Here is an 18,287-nt window from a genome sequence, read left to right as displayed (position 1 = left end):
AAAGTTTCGGCTAACATATATTTCTTATTTTAGCAGACTTGATGTCAGCTATACTTAAAAGAATTACGGTAGTACGATAGGTAAAAATCTTTTTTACTAAATCCGTCGTGAACAATAGTTTGTACGCAATCCGGGGAACACACTGTGTTATTGATCGATTGCATTATCAATACCAGCCAATTTGAATGTTCCAAATTGGCATATAATAATATCTGCTCTTTATATGAGAGGAGATTTGGAGCTAAGGCCCACCACGCTGCTTAGGATGATAGTCTCTGACTCTGTGACGATCACTGACTATTAAATAAAGGTGTAATAGCTACCACCATAGCTCAAACCAGAATGCGAAACCGCATCTTATGATTATATCTAACCGCATCTTATGACATATAGGCTAACTAGATCCACTAGGGAGTTACCTTTATCTATTAATTGATATGTGGATATCACCTCTGCCTTTGATTTGGAAGGCGCAGGTTTGCTTTAGTCCGGGGCAATTTTCCCAATTTTCAGTTACGTGCATTCTAAGAAATTAAATATCACTTGTCTCAAGCGATTAAGGAAAAACATCGTGAGGAAACCTGCATGCCTGAGAATTTTCTTAATTCTCTACATGTGTGAAGTCGGCCAATCGTCATTGGGTCAGCGAGGTGGACTATTAGCCTAACCCCTTTAATTCTGAGAGGAGACTAGTGCTCAACAGTGAGACGAATATGGGTTAGCAATGATGATGTAAATGATGACTAATTGATGTAGGTAGTAGGTATACCTAACTTAAATCTTAATCATATAAGGAAAGACAGTAGTTTTGTAGTGTTATACTAGGACTTTGGGATTGGAGATGACATCTATATTTCTCTTATTAACCGACTTCCAAAAAGGAGGAGGTTCTACGTTCGGCTGTATGTATGTTTTTTTTTTGTAATCTGTAAATCGATCGAAAAGTATGATGTCTCTATTAAAATAAAAGTAATGTAAAACGACAAAGAAGTATAAAGTAGTCAAGTTCGGAAAAGTTCGTTATTAGGTAAAGTATTGCTCATATATAATATCGTAATATGCGTTGCGCCTGTAATATAGGGGCCATAAAGTCAGCTCAGTGGGCCAGTGCGGAGTCGGGACGGATGCCAATACTTATTTGCTCAGACCCAGTTTACAGACGCCGCTCTGTCTACGCCTTTTAAGGTCAAACTGCGAAGCCTTTTAGCTGGGAAATACTTTACATTCCACTTATCTAAGTTGAGATTGAATTTATTTTGTAGGGCGTGATCTAGACCCTGATAATCTGTGACGTTGAAGGACCCTGTTTACGTAAAGTTTTACTATTAATTGGTCACGTCAAGAATGTCTCCTTCACTCATTCTTTGATCTACTTCCAACGATATTCTATACTATAGATATGCTACGTGCCTACAAAATGACCGCAAAAGTGATCCGAATTTGTGCACATGCAAAATTTTATGTTTATTTACATTATATAATTAAGTAAATACAGTTTTTACACTTCCTGAAAACACAACACGTCTTTGTTGACAATATTTAGGTATTCTTTCTTTAAATAACTTTAGTTGTTTTGTTTAATAGGTGATTAAATGAAATTAAGACAAGTGTCCAAATTTATTCGCCTCAGTTTTGACGCGCTAGTGCCCTATCTCTAGTATAAAATATCGTTGTCTACTTCCATTATATCCGATTAGCAGCTATTCTCTAACAATATTTTTATAAATCGACAGTGTAATTCTCGAATTCATCTTTTTATCATTATTTAAACCCATACTAAAGATAGAGAAAGATACAAGCTAACGCTGCCGAATTATAAAAACATCATATACGTATAGTAGCTGACATCGCGCGGTTTCACTCACGTGGTTCCAGTTCTCGTAAGAATATAGGGATAATATATATAAATATAGCCTAATGCCTATAGCCTTGCTCGAAAAATGGGCTATCACTGAAAGGAGATAGATAGCCCAAGTTCAGTCAGTTCAAGCAAACAAACAAACAAACTCTTCAGCTTTATAATATTAGCATAGATAGCGCTATTTATACTTAATAGGCTTCATCTGTAACGACGTTTTTTTAACCTTGGCAGTTTGAGTTTCAAATTCATTCATATCTAGTCGTGTTAGATAGAAATAATTCGAAACTTATACTGTGGAGTTATAAAATACTGCTGCCAATAGAAGTTTGAAATTGAAAAGTAACACATTTTCATTGCAAAAGTTCATGAAGTACAATGAATAATAAATTACAATTTTCCGCAAACCCTAACAAATCCGGATGCAAGAAAGAAAGTAGAGTTTGCGATTGGATCTTGTCGAGATTTCTGAAGATGCTTCCGTGGTGAGGCGTGCGTTCAGAATATTTTATAGGATGCGCGAAATTTTCAACTTATCAGAAAAAAAATACCATTTTATAACATTTCTATGTTATAAAAGTCCTTCGCTGCGTCCATATCCGCGATAAACAATGAAGATAAAGAGATTCATGAGGAACCTTTCGATTAGGATTTGTCAAGATTTTGTATAAATTGATTGAAATATTACAATAATTGTTGAAAATGTCAGAAGAAGTCAAGCGGCCTTTGAGTTTTAATGGAGAACGCTGCCTAATCCCATGGAGATTAACAAAATCATGCATGGTGGTATATAGATTTACACAAAGTCCACAATAGCATAAAATCCATCTTTTAAGAATAACTGAACACTATGAATCTTCTAAAAAATGGTTACGTTCAATGATAGTTTACATCCATTATCATAAACTTTATAAAAACTTTCAACATTAATACTTGCGGACTAGCGGACGTCCGCGACTTTGTTTGCCCATTAACCGGCCCTCTCGCAAAATCCGTTCTTAGCAGACGTCTTCTAACTACAAACTAGCTCCCTGCCAAATTTCAACTTTGTACGTAAAGGTTTTCGATATTTTGTGACGAGTTTGCTTTTATATAATATTAATATTAACTATTTACTACCACTAATGAAATAATCAAAATGTAATCGCCGTATTTGGAACAAATTCCAAGGTTACAGCCCAACACAGGCGATCGTGCTGAGCACGGAGACGTCAGTGCTACGGACTCATTACAGCGGCGACTGAATCAATGGAACTGCGGGAATATCGATCAACCGCAGCGGAGAGTTCTGATCCACGCTGACGCCGTGGCCCGACGTGGGGTTGAGGCTATTTGGAAATTTATAATTGGCATAATACCAGTGGCGTAGCGTGCCTTGGAGGAGCCCTGTCGTACAGTTTCTACGATCGCTAACGCTTCGAAAACAAGAAAAATGTATGGGGATGACAGATCTTGATCACGTGACCTGTCGATAGCAAATGTCATTTCTATACATCTTTCTAGTTTTCGGAGCGATCGAGATCGTAGAAAGAGAATCGACGTGCCACTTGGCGAGGGGGGCTGGGTCGAAATTAGTTGGGTAGACCACACGGTTAAATTGGTACCAAAATGTTTGTGTAACTTACATACTACACAAGATGTACTTTTGTGTGTTCGAGTGTGGAAACATTGAAATATTGTCTTTTACATTTTACTAATTTTTGCTTCATACTTAAGGGGCCCCTGTAGTTTGGGAGCCCCATACGTTCGGGCTGATACGGCGATGGCTACGCCCCTGCTTAATACTGCTTCATTGACGGCCGCGTGGCGCAGTGGGTAGTGACCCTGCTTTCTGCATCCACGGCCGTGGGTTCGATTCCCACAATTGGAAAATATTTGTGTGATGAGCATGGGTGTTTTCCAGTGTCTGTGTGTATTTATACATTATATAAGTATTTATTTGTAGTATATAATTGTATATTAATATTATAATATCAACTATCTCAGCACCCATAACACAAGCTACTCTGTATGCTTACTTTAGGGCTTGATAGTGATGTGTATTGTTTAAGTATATTTATATTCATTGGTCCAGTTTTGGCGTAACTTTGAATATTGGCTTAAAGCACTTTATCATTATTTACCTGTAAATAATTACCAGAAAAGAGCAGTGATAGCACAGTGGATATGACCTCTGCATTCTATTGAGTGGTCGAATCCGGTCCGGGGCATGCACTTCCAACTTTTTAGGTATGTGCATTTGAAGAAATAAATATTACATTTAAGGAAAAATATCGTGGAAATTATACAGCTTTCCGCATAATTAACTTAATTCTCTACGTGTGTGAAGTCTGCCAATTTGCTTGAATTGGGCCATCATGGTGCTACTAGCCTAACCCCTCGGATTCTGAGAGAAAACTCGACTTCAACAGTGAGCTGAATATGGGTTGTTGATTATGAAAATGACAATTACCACAATACAGGGAATCTTAGTGTGGAGACCAAAGATCTATGATAAATATTGTTTGTACTTGCTTATGGAATAATAAACAAACAATTTAATTGTCTTATTAGTCCATTGGTTAAAAGCTATAAAACTTAGGATTATAATCTCTTCCCTTCCTGGTTGGGCTTCTTGTTTGGGCTTTTTGTTTGGGCTGTAAAATATGCTTTTCTTTCATCAAAGAAGTTATCTGATTGTGATACGAACATTGGCAATGATAAATATTCTGTTACAGTCTGTGTTGATGCTAGGCTTATTCAACTGAGACCCCATGCTGAGTATTTATCAACGCAATATGAAAATAATTCCTGTCTAGCGCACTAGCTATTGTAAACAATTCAACCCTTAAGCATCCCCTACACAGGGCTCGGCTATTTATAATTGACGAGCGTTCACCCCGAGGGTAGTGACTAGTGTCCAATAGTAATAAAGGGAATGGAGTTCGGTTAATGACGAGCAAGGGCGGGGTGCGGGGCGCGGGACGCGGGGGTAGTATCGTAAAACTGATAAGAACGGTGTCAGAACAAGGGTCATTTGTGCCAAATCGTGTGTGTCGTGCATTATGCGTATACGACTTAGTGGTCTAAGATCCGACATAAGGAATATATACCCTCATCTGTTATTTATTTGGGATAAAAAATAAATGATGAAATATATTCACATTGACACATTGCAAATAGGTTGCCTAGTTAAATTGTGGTCATACACATTTTTTATGCAAAATCTAGGAAATCATTAACTAGATCAAAGGCCTAAAACCTAACACAGTTAAAATAAGCTTAAAATAACCTTTCATTTGACATATTAGACAACGAAATAACTGATGAGGGTATACATATAAATAACATTACTTATCATTTATTTCTTTTCCCAATTAAATAACAGATGAGGGTGTATATTTCTTATTGCAGATCTGGTACTATATAGATACAAGCAGGAAAGCCTTGTTTACCATAAAAAAGTTATAGTGAGTCAACCTCTATAAATAAACTATTAGTCTCGCGGACTTTTGTTTGCGTTAATTTTACGCAGCGCAATCATGAAAACTCTCCAAAGGAATATTTTTCCTGATTTTATGTAATTTGATGAGAATAAATATGACCATAAGCCTTATATTTATATTATCTTTATAGATGACACCGTACTACTTACACCTGGTGATATTCTTTTGACACCAAAAGCATCGCGGTTAAAATAAACAAAGTCGCGTACAATACCTAGCTACTAATAAAGCCCAACCCCTGCGTAGGGGTGGCTAAACACTTGTTTACACTGTGGTCTACATTATGCAATAACTGTTTATGGACCCGTGAAACAGATCCTTGAGCAAATGACGCACTTTCCACCCCAAATAGCCAGATTGATATACTTAAGTTGTTTATATGTTTTAGAATACTCTCTAATATCGTGATATGGTATATTATGGCTTTTAACATTGGTCCAATTTGGCCATAATCATTTATTGATGTAAGGGAAAATAGTGTCGTCATGTCATTTTGACAGCCCACTGTTATAGAGCCAGACTTTTCTCCTTATAGGAGAGGGAATATGGAGCCTATATTAATGATAATGACGGGGATCGACGGCTAATCTTGCTCTCCGAGGGTCGTTGGTGTAGCACCCACCTTCCAACTGTTGACTGAGTATTTTACTGATAATTTCTTAGAAAAAAAGAAAAGCTTAGTGCGAACCCAGGACCTCATAATTCGAAGACACACTTCTTAGAGGTAATAGATGAAAGTTTGTAAAAAAGATTTTTAAAAGGTAACACGATAGGAATCCGATTCCTATCGGGTTACCTTTTAAAAATCCACTAGTATTACAGACGTAAATAATTTAACGTACTCAGCCAATTACACATTCAGACTAATAAACCACATGAACGGGTTACCGAGAAATATTCAGTCTTCGCTACTAGTAGGTACATTAGTCATTCACAGCTGGGCATTTAAGCGCCTAATGATTAGTTTATAGTTCGGCGAGCTATTGTGTTTACTTAACGACCACACATTATCAGCAAACTGATTGGAAGCTTTCTAGAATAGTCCTACTTTACTGTAAAATTAATATTTTTTGAAATTCCATTGACAATCGTTATTTTATTTGATTGTGAGCCGTGAAAGCCCTGTGGATATGACTTCTGCCTTCAATTCCGGAGGGTATGAGTTTGAATCCGGTCCGGGGCATGCACCTCCAACTTTTCAGTTGTGTGCATTTTCGTGTGCATATCACGTGTCTCAAAAGGTGAAGGAAAAACATCGTCAGGAAACCTGCATACCAGAAAATTTTCTTGAAGTGAAGTTCTTCGTGTGTGAAGGTTGCCAATCCGCAGTGGGCCAGCGTGGTGGACTATTGGCCTAACCCCTCTCATTCTGAAAGGAGACTCGAGCTCAGCAATGAACCTATTTTAATGGCCTATTACGGGGCGGTGTACCAAAATAAATGTCTATCTACAAAAAATAAATGCTTTTAGAGACTTATAACTCGAGAAGGGTTCTTATAACTTGATGGATTTGAATAATTTTTCTCTCATTTTATTTACATAATATGTAAAATGTAGTATGTGGATTTGAATTTAAGTTAAACCAACTGTTGTACTCTTGTGATGACGTTGACATCAACCTTGCTTCATTGTAATGCAACATGGTAGAGATTGGATGCTACAATCCACTTACAATCAATACAATGGGAATGCAACGAACGTACCTAATCGTAGCATCTGATTAAATGGCCGGCAAATGGGCCGTCATGCGTTGTCTTAAGCTTCCAGTACACAATGGCTTGTGATGGGCCATGCTTTGATGCACAACTGTATGCCACGATCACTTAATGTTCACAAAATGGCGCATGGCTCATTGCTGCCTGGCAAAGCAATTGTTTGTACTTGAACTCTGGACTGAGTATTTTTACTGAAAATTTCTTACAAAAAAGAAAAGCTCAGTGCTTCCTAGCCCAAGCCAGGATTCGAACCCAGGAGATCATAATTCGAAGCCACACTTTACTGCTTAGTAGCGGTAATAGATGAAAGTTTGTAAAAAAAGGAATTTCAAAAGGTAACCCGATAGGAATCGGGTTATTACCTACATACACTATGCTAGCCACCACTACAAAGTTATGAAAAAAATTGGCTGAAAAGACGATGGTGAATGCTGACTATTCACCCTAACTACGTACGTAGTATGTTCGTAGATTAGCCCTAAGGTTTTTCTTAATTGTGCGCCACGATCGACAAATGTCCTATGCGCCAACACACAGACCTGTACACAATGACGATTGCCTGTAGTGGGCCAGCATACGCCATTGTATACTGGACCCTTTAGATGAGTTGTAAGTAGAATTTTAAATGGGCGTCTAAAAACGGCTGTGACACTTCCTGTGACGTCACAAAATGCTCCACAAATCCCTTAGTACCTTGTTCTGCAGTTGTGTGAGAAAGCTTTGAGGAAACGTTTCAAATGGATCGCTTCATTCTAACGGCTTAGTTAGGCTTTGCACTGGCTGTAGGCTGAGTGGGTGTTTACTTATCGAAGCTCGGCACTATCGTTAGTAACGAATCTGTTGAATGGTTCTAGCCCTAACGAGCTACCCTCGTATTCGAATATTCGCATTGATGGTAAAGAAACACTGCGTTTTGCGTAAGAAGTTATGGCTATATATTATTAAAATTATGGCCCCCTACATGCACAGTGCATATGTATAATATTATATATGTACAGTAAGCCTGGATAGCTCAGTGAATATGACCTCTGCCTTCGATTCGGAGGCCGTAGGTCATATCCACTGGTCCGCGGTATGCACCGCCAACTTTTCAGTTATGTGCATTTTAAGAAATTTAATATAACGTGTCTCAAACGGTGAAGGAAAAACATCACAAGGAAACCTGCGTACCTGAGAATTTTCTCAATTAACTTTCGTCTGTGAAGTCTTCCAGCGTGGTGGACTATTAGCCTCTCATCCTCACAGGAGACTCGTACTCCCCACAAGAATAAATAATAGACTATGTTTTTTGAAAGAATTTAAAATCAATCTTATAGTTTAGTGTGTATGAAAGCGTAACAAACAAACCTACTTTCGCATTATATTAGAATTATAAACAGCTGAAGGCTCCGGCAGAAAAATATCACAAGGCAGACCAAGTAAAAGTTAGATAAAATATGTGAACGGAATCTCAGGAAGGTGGAAAAGTATGAATAAGAGATTCACGACAAATAGAAAAAGTATGAGAAAGCACGCACCTACATATGACTACCTACTCGTAATGTTGTAGCGTCACAGGAAAGATGCCTTTGATTTCCAGATAAAAGGATTCTGATTTGATCTTATTTTGTTGAACGATCGGTAACATGACTACGACTTTCTATCTCTTTGTGCTGATTACGTGACATATCGATATTGCAATGTACTTTCCATGTCAATTACTTAATTTGCTTATCTTTTGTATTGTTAATGTTTATCTATGAAATAAATAAATTATTAACGCAGATACTTGAAGTTAAGATTGTAGAAAGTAAACTCGGCTAAGTCTGCAATCGAATCACTATCATAATCACTGTCAGCCGATGGACGATTACTGCTGAACATAGAAATACTCAGGGGGTGCGTTGCACCCGGGCGCCGCGATCCCAGGGGAGCCCAAGCACCACTAGCGTAGTACTAGTATCCTAACGTAATGTCAAGTAAAAAATACTTCTGTATGCATACCTACATTATGCATGGAATCTAGAGCTCTGCCGAAATGAATGTGTCTAGTTTTAGCAGAGGCTAAACTAGACACATTTATTTGTATTAGTAGGCTAAACTAGACAAATAGGTAACTTCTTACAAGGTGTTTGTTTGCTATAGAGACAGTCCATAGTAACTTGAAGTGCTGTTTGTACATATTAATAGTGCTCAGCACGCTTAGGCACTAGAGAGCGCTAGGGTGAAGGTTGCACCTGGGCTTAGAGACGCCTCTGGAAATACTTCTAAACACCACGGTTTTGAGCCCCCAGCAACCAGCGGCTCCCTATAGCCCGTTCAATGTCACGGGTCCACGTAGTGGGGGGTTGACTAGCACTGCGCTTTTCGGTGCAGGGCAGCCATTCCAGCACTTCACGACCACAACGTCCATCGGCTCTACGAACTTTGTGCTCACTGCCCCGCTCACTTAGCTTTTAATGTTATCTGTTCTGTGGTACCGGACCACTCATAGCCACTTCAGCTTCGCGACTCGTCGAACTATATCAGTGACTTTGGTTCTTCAATGGAATAAGGTTCTCCCTATCTCTGTTTCGATAACGCAGAGATACTCCGAGCAAAGCTGGACATGGCCCGCTGAGTGATTGATTCTTCTTATGGGACATTCATATTTAGCAACAAATTAAGTTGACTTGTAAAAACTAAAAAATTTAACAGAATTGCATAATTTTACATTTACAAATGCGCGTAATTAAATAACACTATATGCGATTAATCCAACGTGTGACAAATGCGACCTTTTAACGATAATTTTTGGTGTTAGAGATAACGGCCAGTGATGAAGGCTAGGCTAGGCAGGGATAACGTAGCTATTCTCCCAGGAACGGTTAAAGCTAAAGTCGAAAGAGCTTCTAGCCGTAATCTCATGTTAGATATAAAACTTAGTCATACGCCGTGTTTGTCAGTTAGAGATAAACTCGAAGCTACTGAAAGGACTTTCATACCATTTTCAACTATACGAGTAGGTACTCGTATATACAGTGATTTTTGAACAAAGTTTAACTATAATTCGTCAAGGTTTTGTATAAATTGGTTGGAATATGATGACGATTGTTGGAAATGTTGGAAAAAGTCAAGACGCTTGGGAGATTTGATCGACATTACTTCAATCGCTTCCCTATGCGATGTATAAAAGCTAGATGGGATATTCCGCCTTAATTTACGCCACGATTTACGCGGGCAAAGTCACGGGCGTCTTTTAGTGTAGACTAAAGCTGTAATTAAGAACAGTTTAGAGTAGAATTACAAAGAATCATCTGATGCCGTATGAATGTTTAATTGGCGGCTGTATAATTGGATAAAGGAACGGTAAGGCTTCTTCCTTCGATCGAATGGATTCGTACCTACGCAATTTGCTCGCAAATAAATTATGTATTAGTACTTTGCTCTGGAACATTGCTAAAGACTAAATGTAATGACTTGCCTGTAATGACTTGATGTGATCGACATAGAGAGCAAATAGTGACGTGGACTCCTGAAACCTGATTGTGCGTATACCCTGTGAACGATGAACGACGTCATAAGGACAAATGCTTTGCAAAATAATGAAGACTAGGAACAAACGTTTAATGACAGTTATTCGAAATGTAACACGGTTCTGTGTTGACACTGAAAGAAAAACACATACATATAGATGTAAGTGAAAGTATAAGGTTTTCCATTTTTGTGAGACTGGTTGGCTTTGGCTGTAGGTAACAAGGTAACAGCATTAACGAATCATACCCTAGCATGGCCGTTAATTTAATTTCTGTATTTTAAAATTCTCATATAAAATTCAATTTTCGATGCAATTTGTACGTCAACTGGCAAATTATAAGAACAGTGACGACTTTAAATTCTAGCAGGTATCTAATGTATAATCCGTTTACGAGGTCTAATGCATTTTTAACCGCCGTTACAAGTTAGGGGTGTTACATATAAGTTAACCATGTGTCTGACTGTCGCGTCGTACCTGCCAAACGATTAACCGGTTAAATGCGGTTTTTATTAATAGTTAGTATGATTTCGTATAATATCGGATAACCTGATCCGAAGATTTTTCCATGATGATGATCAACAGAATATCTACCTGGCACAAAAATCACAGTAGATCCATTATTAGGACGGATATTTCTGTACAATCCTAACTTTACCTTCATCATCATTATTCATTTTTCATACCGATGGACGTCCATTGCTGGACATAGACCTCTTGCATGGACTTCCAAACACAACGGTCTCGAACCGCCAGCATCCAGCCGCTCCCTACCTACTTACTAAATAAATATTTGTATACATTTCATCAAGTTGAATGCAACTTAAGACTTATATTTAGCTAGACTCAGCTTGGTCATCTCGATAAAAACAATCACCTAAAACAGAACACGATCTAGAATGTGCTGCTATACGCCCGTTCTGTTTAGACATAGATCCTGTAATTTCACACTCTACGAAACAGCAATAAACTTCGTAAAAATAAACTTTGCGGTAGTTCTGACACAAAATGGGACTCCTCGATCCTTTCCTATGCATAAAATAATTAAATTAAATATGATTTTATATTTACCTACTATCGAAAGGAGTCACAAATTGTTGTATGACCATGGCTTCCAACGAAGCATAACGTAAGTTGTAATTTGGTAATTTAAATGGTTGTTTCTTAAGGGTATACAGCTTCTGAAACACAGCGTTGCCCTTCGTAGAATTTAGTATGGCGCAGTGGTGAAGGATGGAATTTAGATAAAGCGTAGCCGTCCCAAAGAAAAGGAAATTCATAAAGCGCGATACAAACTCCGGTTTCTGATATATCTAGATACAGTACAACAAAGAATATGGATGGATTTTTAAAGGTAACCCGGCGGGAATTAGCTTGCATTAACTCTTCACCGCTGGTATGGCGGTAAATCCCTGGGTTCTGTTACAAATAAACACTAAGGTAGTATAAATTCTGTCACAAAGAGACATATGCTTCCAGTCATAAGCCATACCATCCTACTCTATGAGCCATACTTTAATTGACAGCCATACCGTTTAGTAGCGATATTATTTTTTCTAGTTCTTTTCAATAACTATTCTTCTAGTTTCAGCAGACAAGTTCAAGCTCAGCTGTATTATGAGTATCCCAGAAGTTTATGTCATAAAAGGTATTACTAAAAAAGCATTTAGAAATTTTAGAAATAAACATGGCGGTAGATGGACAATTTCTGTCACAAATAAGCTCGCCGATCACGATTTCTTCCAAAGAAGTTCTGTCATAAAATTGCTAGTTAGTTAGTTGTAGTTACTACTAAAAAAGCTTTTAGTGCCAAAGACACAAACATGGCGGTAGATGGACAATTTCTGTCACAAAAGCTTGCCAATCCCGACTCTTTCCGAAGAAGTTCTGTCATAAAAGGTACTACTAAAAAAGCTTTTAGGCCTAAGAAATTAACATGGCGGTAGATGGACAATTTCTGTCACTAATAAGCTCGCCAATCACGCCTCCTTCCGAAGTAGTTCTGTCATAAAAGGTACTACTAAAAAAGCTTTTAGGCCTAAGAAATAAACATGGCGGTAGATGGACAATTTCTGTCACTAATAAGCTCGCCAATCACGCCTCCTTCCGAAGTAGTTCTGTCAGAAAAAGGGACTACTTAACGCCTTCTACATGAAGAAACAAGCATGGATGTAGATTAGTCCGACAAGTTCTGACATAAATAAGCAAGGAGGAAGGACGTATGTTTCCCTAGACTACTTCTATGACAATGAGGGCCTACTGGTAAGTTATAGGGGGTTTCTAGGGGCAAAGTACTAACGTTAGCTGTTCCGTGCTGGCCGGTGAGTGGCGTCCGTCCCGCGCAACTCCCACCACGCCATTAGGATCACTCATGCAACACAAGGACGACACACTGGCGCACTGAAACCTGACCCCCTATCGCACTAGCACCGCAACATTATTGACACAGCACATTTATTTCACAAGGGGCACGGTGTCTCGAAAGTTACGCGAGGCGCGCTACGCGGACGGTCGCCATGACGGTTTGAGGGGAGCTTTCGCGCGCGCGCCAAACTGTACGACGGTGTTACCAGCACGCAAACTGATGTGCTGTTTTAGGGTAAACATACTATATACAAGAAATGACGCTTTCAGACGCAAGCTGTTCCAGTGTAGAAGAGTGGCAGAAGTAGGTGAGCTTACATGCTCCGAACCACAATTAACGACTAGAGAGACTAGAGGAAAAAAAAGAGAGCGAAAAAGCACAAATCCGTCGGCACTGTTTCTCGCCAAACGTGGAAAAAGTACATATAGAAGGAGATTTCTAGTGATTCATGGACTAATCACGAGATCTCAAACAATTAGCTATAAGACTTGATATTTGGCAGAATATTTATTTTGCTTTGTACAGCGAAGAACAGATTTTCCAAAATTTTCACTTTAAGGAAGGGAAATGGGAAAACCGTATTTTAGAAGTTAAAAAATAGTCAAAATTGTTCACGCGGTTAGGTGGTATTAGGTGACTAGTTTACATGTTTACATGCGTATGATGTCCGGTGAAAGGAATGTAGGGATATGGACTAGATATTTTAATAAGCAAAATAATTATTAGAAGGAAAAAAAGAATTAAGAAGGAAAACCACACATTTCCTTTGTTTTTACTGTTTAGATGCAGTTAACACCTGATGATCTGTGCCTTCAATTCTGAGGGCTTAGGTTCGAAACTGGTCCGGGGCATGCACACAACTTTTCAGTTAAGTGCACTTTAAGAAATTGAATATCACGTGTCTCAAATGGTGATGGAAAAACATCGTGAGTAAACATGTATACCTGAGAATTTTCTTAATCGTCTATGTGTGTGAGGTCTGTCAATCCGCATTTGGCCAGCGTGGTGTACTAAGGAGTACACCACGCTGGCCTAACCCTTCTCATTCTGAGACAAAACTCGTGCTCAACGGGTCAAATTCCGGTTATTGAACACGAAGAAATGGTTCGGAGCTTATTTTAGTCTATGCTGATATCGGAAGAAGTTAGGACTAAATTCTAGATTATAATTTAATTGGACTTTTAGATTCATAATTTAACTAGCGGACGCCCGCGACTTCGTCCGCGTGCCACTCGATGTAAACTTTCAACTAGTAGGGTAAAATTAAATGGAAAAGGGAGAGTTGGTTATGGCAACTTAGCGACGCATGCGCGGCGCGCGACCACTGCAATACGGCGCCGTGTGACAAGCCGCGGACCTAAATATACCTCCCTTTGTGAACACGCTTGACACAATTCGAGATTGCGTTTCTTGTTTTACTATTTTGCACGTGAATCCTGACCGAATCACACTATTTTTTAGCTAACCACAAACTACTTAGCGCTATTTGCTAGTAGTATGTGATAGAAATCTTCATAAGAATTTGGTAACACATGACACCATCCAGAAGTTCACGTCTCATCCGTTTCCTATAGAAGCTATTGTATTTTAAATATATTTACTTGGAGACTCATAACGGATTTTTTTATTTGCTACAATTTAATACACAATTAAAACACAATAAAAATTAAACTGACTGTTAATAATTAAATTAAAATAACTCTAATTAAATTCCATTAGATAATTAAATGGAGAATAATTGATTTTATTTTGTAATTATCCATTGAATTCTTTCATAATTGACTTTGCAATTGAATAATGTAAAGTTAAACCTCTTGAGAATGCTCCGGTTTCGGAGTGGAACGTGCATATATTTTTTTCCGTAATCGTTTTCCGAAGTTGTCGCTTGGTTTCGTTTTTCTTGGATAATAAATTATTCCGTTTATATGATGAAGTTGCGCAAAGTACCTAATACCCGCTTTTATTCCATAAAATAATATAATCAATATAGAGACATTAGTGTATTTAATAAAAAATGTAATTTAGTTTCAAGGTTTGGAAATTTGCATGCTATTTGTAGAGAATAGCTAGTATACTTCTTCATTTGTACCAAGATCTTGTTATATTTAGAACAAGGGGACGCCCGCGACTTCGTCCGCGTGAACCACGCGGGAACCACTAATTTTTCCGGGATGAAAAATGGCCTAGGTATGGTAAATTGGTTCACTAGTTCATCCATCCAAACATCCATACAAACTTTCGCCTTTAGGTATATAATATTAGTGTGATAGGACTAATAAGATTAAGTATTATGTTTATTTGTCCGGGATTTTCTTTATAAACGGCTGGACCGATTTTAACTTGAAGATAGGGGAGGTTATTGAACAACATATTATTAGACTGCTTTTCATCCCAGAAAATCTATGGTTCCTGCGCGATTAGTTAAAAACTGAGTTTTAGAAGTTAAATTATCGTGAGTGTACTTCATTCGCGTGAAACTCAGTTTTTATTAATTGATTATGAAACACAGCTAAAACTCACGTGATATTAGGTCGGAGTATGCCCAAACTGAGTTTGGATCGTGCCGCGATGCAAGAACCAGCTCATGACTAAGGGCCCCGCATGGGTTCGAAACTAGTCGGGCATACTCCGACCTAATATTACGTGAGTTTTAGCCGTGTTTCATAATCAATTAATAAAAACTGAGTTTCACGCGAATGAAGTCGTGGGTCTGCCTAATTGCAAATCAAGAACTTAAGATTCTATGTATATATTCTTACTTATAAAGTAGTACCTAAGATAATCGTATTTATTTAGATCTAAGCGTATGAACTCATACTTAAGAAAACAAAAACATTTTATTTTATTATAACTTCCAATTCCCACAATATCGAATTATTTTTGTAAAGCATAATAATTATTCTAGAGAGAATTTCAGTAAATCTCTCTTAAAACAGCACTGACCGTAGTTATTTAAAATTTCCAGCATTTTACGTACTCTATAAAGGTTTCAGTTAAAGTCTGATTATTTCAACCCCTTTCCATTGAAGTATGCCTATTGGAAACCCCTGTAAAAGTAAAATGAACCAAAATCCCTTTAGTTTAAGGTATAATTTTCTGTGCCAAAGAACCTACTAAACGATTAAAAAATACATAATTCGGCCCGATATCCACCCAACTTTAGTCTCGTATACGTGTAAAAATTCAACATTTTCTTGCTTCGTAAACGGCTTTCGAAGATTTATTTTTACAATATTTGTTTTAAAAGATTTCGTGAAAACCTAGCTCCAATTGATTTCGAGCTTCAGTTTTACAATTGTTTAAGTCTAACTCTGTACTCGTGGGTTAATGCCTAGACTAAAATATATAATATTTAGAATTTACAAATACCTATTAAGAAATATTTAATAATGAAATTTGGAATGGAAATAGACTTTACTCTGGATTGACACATAGGTTTCGAACCCATACGGGGCCCTTAGTCATGAGCTGGTTCTTGCATCGCGGCACGATCCAAACTGCGAAGCGGCTGCGCGACGCGCTGCTGCACGCATTGCGCTGAAACTAGTCGGGCATACTCCGACGTAATATCACGTGAGTTTTAGCCGTGTTTCATAATCAATTAAAGTCTCATCCTATATTTGTTTTATACTCAAATGGATAGCTTTTGCGACAATTCAAACAACATTTCAATTCCATAATTACGATCGAAAACTCTTACCTAAACAAATTTTATCGTTCAATATTTTTCTATTGTTATGACGTATACAATGATAATTAAATTCAAGCGATGAGATAATAGAACAAGAGCAAGTAAATGCTTTAGTGTTTATTTAGAAATAAAGATAGCTTCAAACTAAATTCACAAAATGACTAGCTGGTATTATGAAAGATTTTATATATAAAGTTAAGTAGATATAAGTAAAGGTCTTCGTCCGCGGAAGTCTGAGTCGAATATGTACTTTACAGATTTACTGGCTGTCGGCCTTCAGTCCATCATGTGCGTCATTATCAACCTATATTCGGCTCACTGCTGAGCTCGAGTCTCCTCTCAAAACGAGAGGGGTTAGCCCAATAGTCCATCAGGCTGGCCTTATGCGGATTGGCAGATGTTTTTCTTTATTTAATTTCTTAAAATGCACACAGCTGAAAAGTTGGAGGTGCATGCCCCAGACCGGATTCGAACCCACACCCTCCGGAATCGGAGGCAGAGGTTTTATCCACTGGACTATCACGGCTCTTATAATTAACTTGTGACGAATATTATGATTACATGAGTAAGAATTAATATAATAAATCATCATTAAAACAGCTTTGTAAGTAATGCATTATTTTAGAAAATCTTTGATTACTTTGAATAAAGATTAACTATAGTCTTAGTTATTTTTTAAAGACAGTTAGATGGCGTCACGCACTTTTATTTAGAACTTATAATGAGTAACTTTTCTTAAATATTTTTAGCGTAACTTTAACCGACTACGCAGCACACGCAACCGAAGCTGTCAAAAGGAAATTTGTTTTTCCGTGCTTAACCGCAAATAACATGTTAATTTCAGTTTAAATTGACGAAAAACAGTTGTTTACGGGTTCTTAGACTATAAATTGTATTTTGTAATATTGGAATTACCAAAAGATAACGCCTACATTCAATTTAATTAGATTTCATCGATACGAAATAGGCACAAACCAAAATTACCCTGAATATATTGATAAAATGATAGTTATCAATTAATCTAATATGTTTTCCAATTAATTATTATTATGATAGGGATGTGACAATGCTACATTCGACTCCTGGAATTATGTCGACTTGAGTTGACTTCTTTTATCATCTTTCAACATTTCATCATTCAATACCCCACTCGGTACCTACCCCATAACTACGACTAAATAACCAAAGCTAATAAATTAAATTTGGTTCCTCTGTTCGAGAGATACACGAGATACACGATACGTGCCATCACGTAGACAGACAAACATACAAACTTATAATGTATACCATATAACAACCCTCAATTTTCCATCGAGGGTTAATAATATACATAAATGTACATGTAAACACATACACAAACTTATGACTTTATAATATTAGTGGTGATGATCTACTTTTGTTGTTTAAATTGCCGACCTATAACCGTAAACCTATCGACACTCTTTTTCGAACTAAAATTAAACCACAGAAATAGAAAAAATAATTTAACTTAAATATTGTATTTTAAATATACAGCTACAACACAACACATGGATTCTACTAAAATAAAACGATATCGAGCAAAAACCTCCGTACACCAGTACGTTTGGTGTCAGTAACATCTCTAGTTAGATAATATTTCGTTATTGATTTAAATACAAAAATTCAATGTAATTACCGATTACTCCAATTACTCCAAAT

General features: G+C 37.5%; 1 protein-coding gene across 2 annotated transcripts in view; it reads right to left on the bottom strand.

The window, feature by feature from the left end:
* Positions 1 to 13,092, bottom strand: part of LOC112045919 (cholesterol transporter ABCA5) — a 52,340-nt gene extending 39,248 nt beyond the window's left edge. For both annotated transcript variants that reach the window (XM_024082305.2, XM_024082306.2), the window contains exon 1: positions 12,851 to 13,092. In XM_024082305.2, the coding sequence (XP_023938073.1) occupies positions 12,851 to 12,924 (74 nt within the window). In that variant the 5' untranslated portion in view covers positions 12,925 to 13,092. The remainder of the gene's footprint in view (positions 1 to 12,850) is intronic.
* Between the last annotated feature and the right edge of the window lie 5,195 nt (positions 13,093 to 18,287).

The sequence above is a fragment of the Bicyclus anynana genome, chromosome 8 (assembly GCF_947172395.1).
Source record: "Bicyclus anynana chromosome 8, ilBicAnyn1.1, whole genome shotgun sequence".
Lineage (NCBI taxonomy): Eukaryota > Metazoa > Arthropoda > Insecta > Lepidoptera > Nymphalidae > Bicyclus > Bicyclus anynana.
The sequence above is the reverse complement of the archived record's forward strand: the minus strand, read 5'-3'. Positions and strand labels throughout refer to the sequence as shown.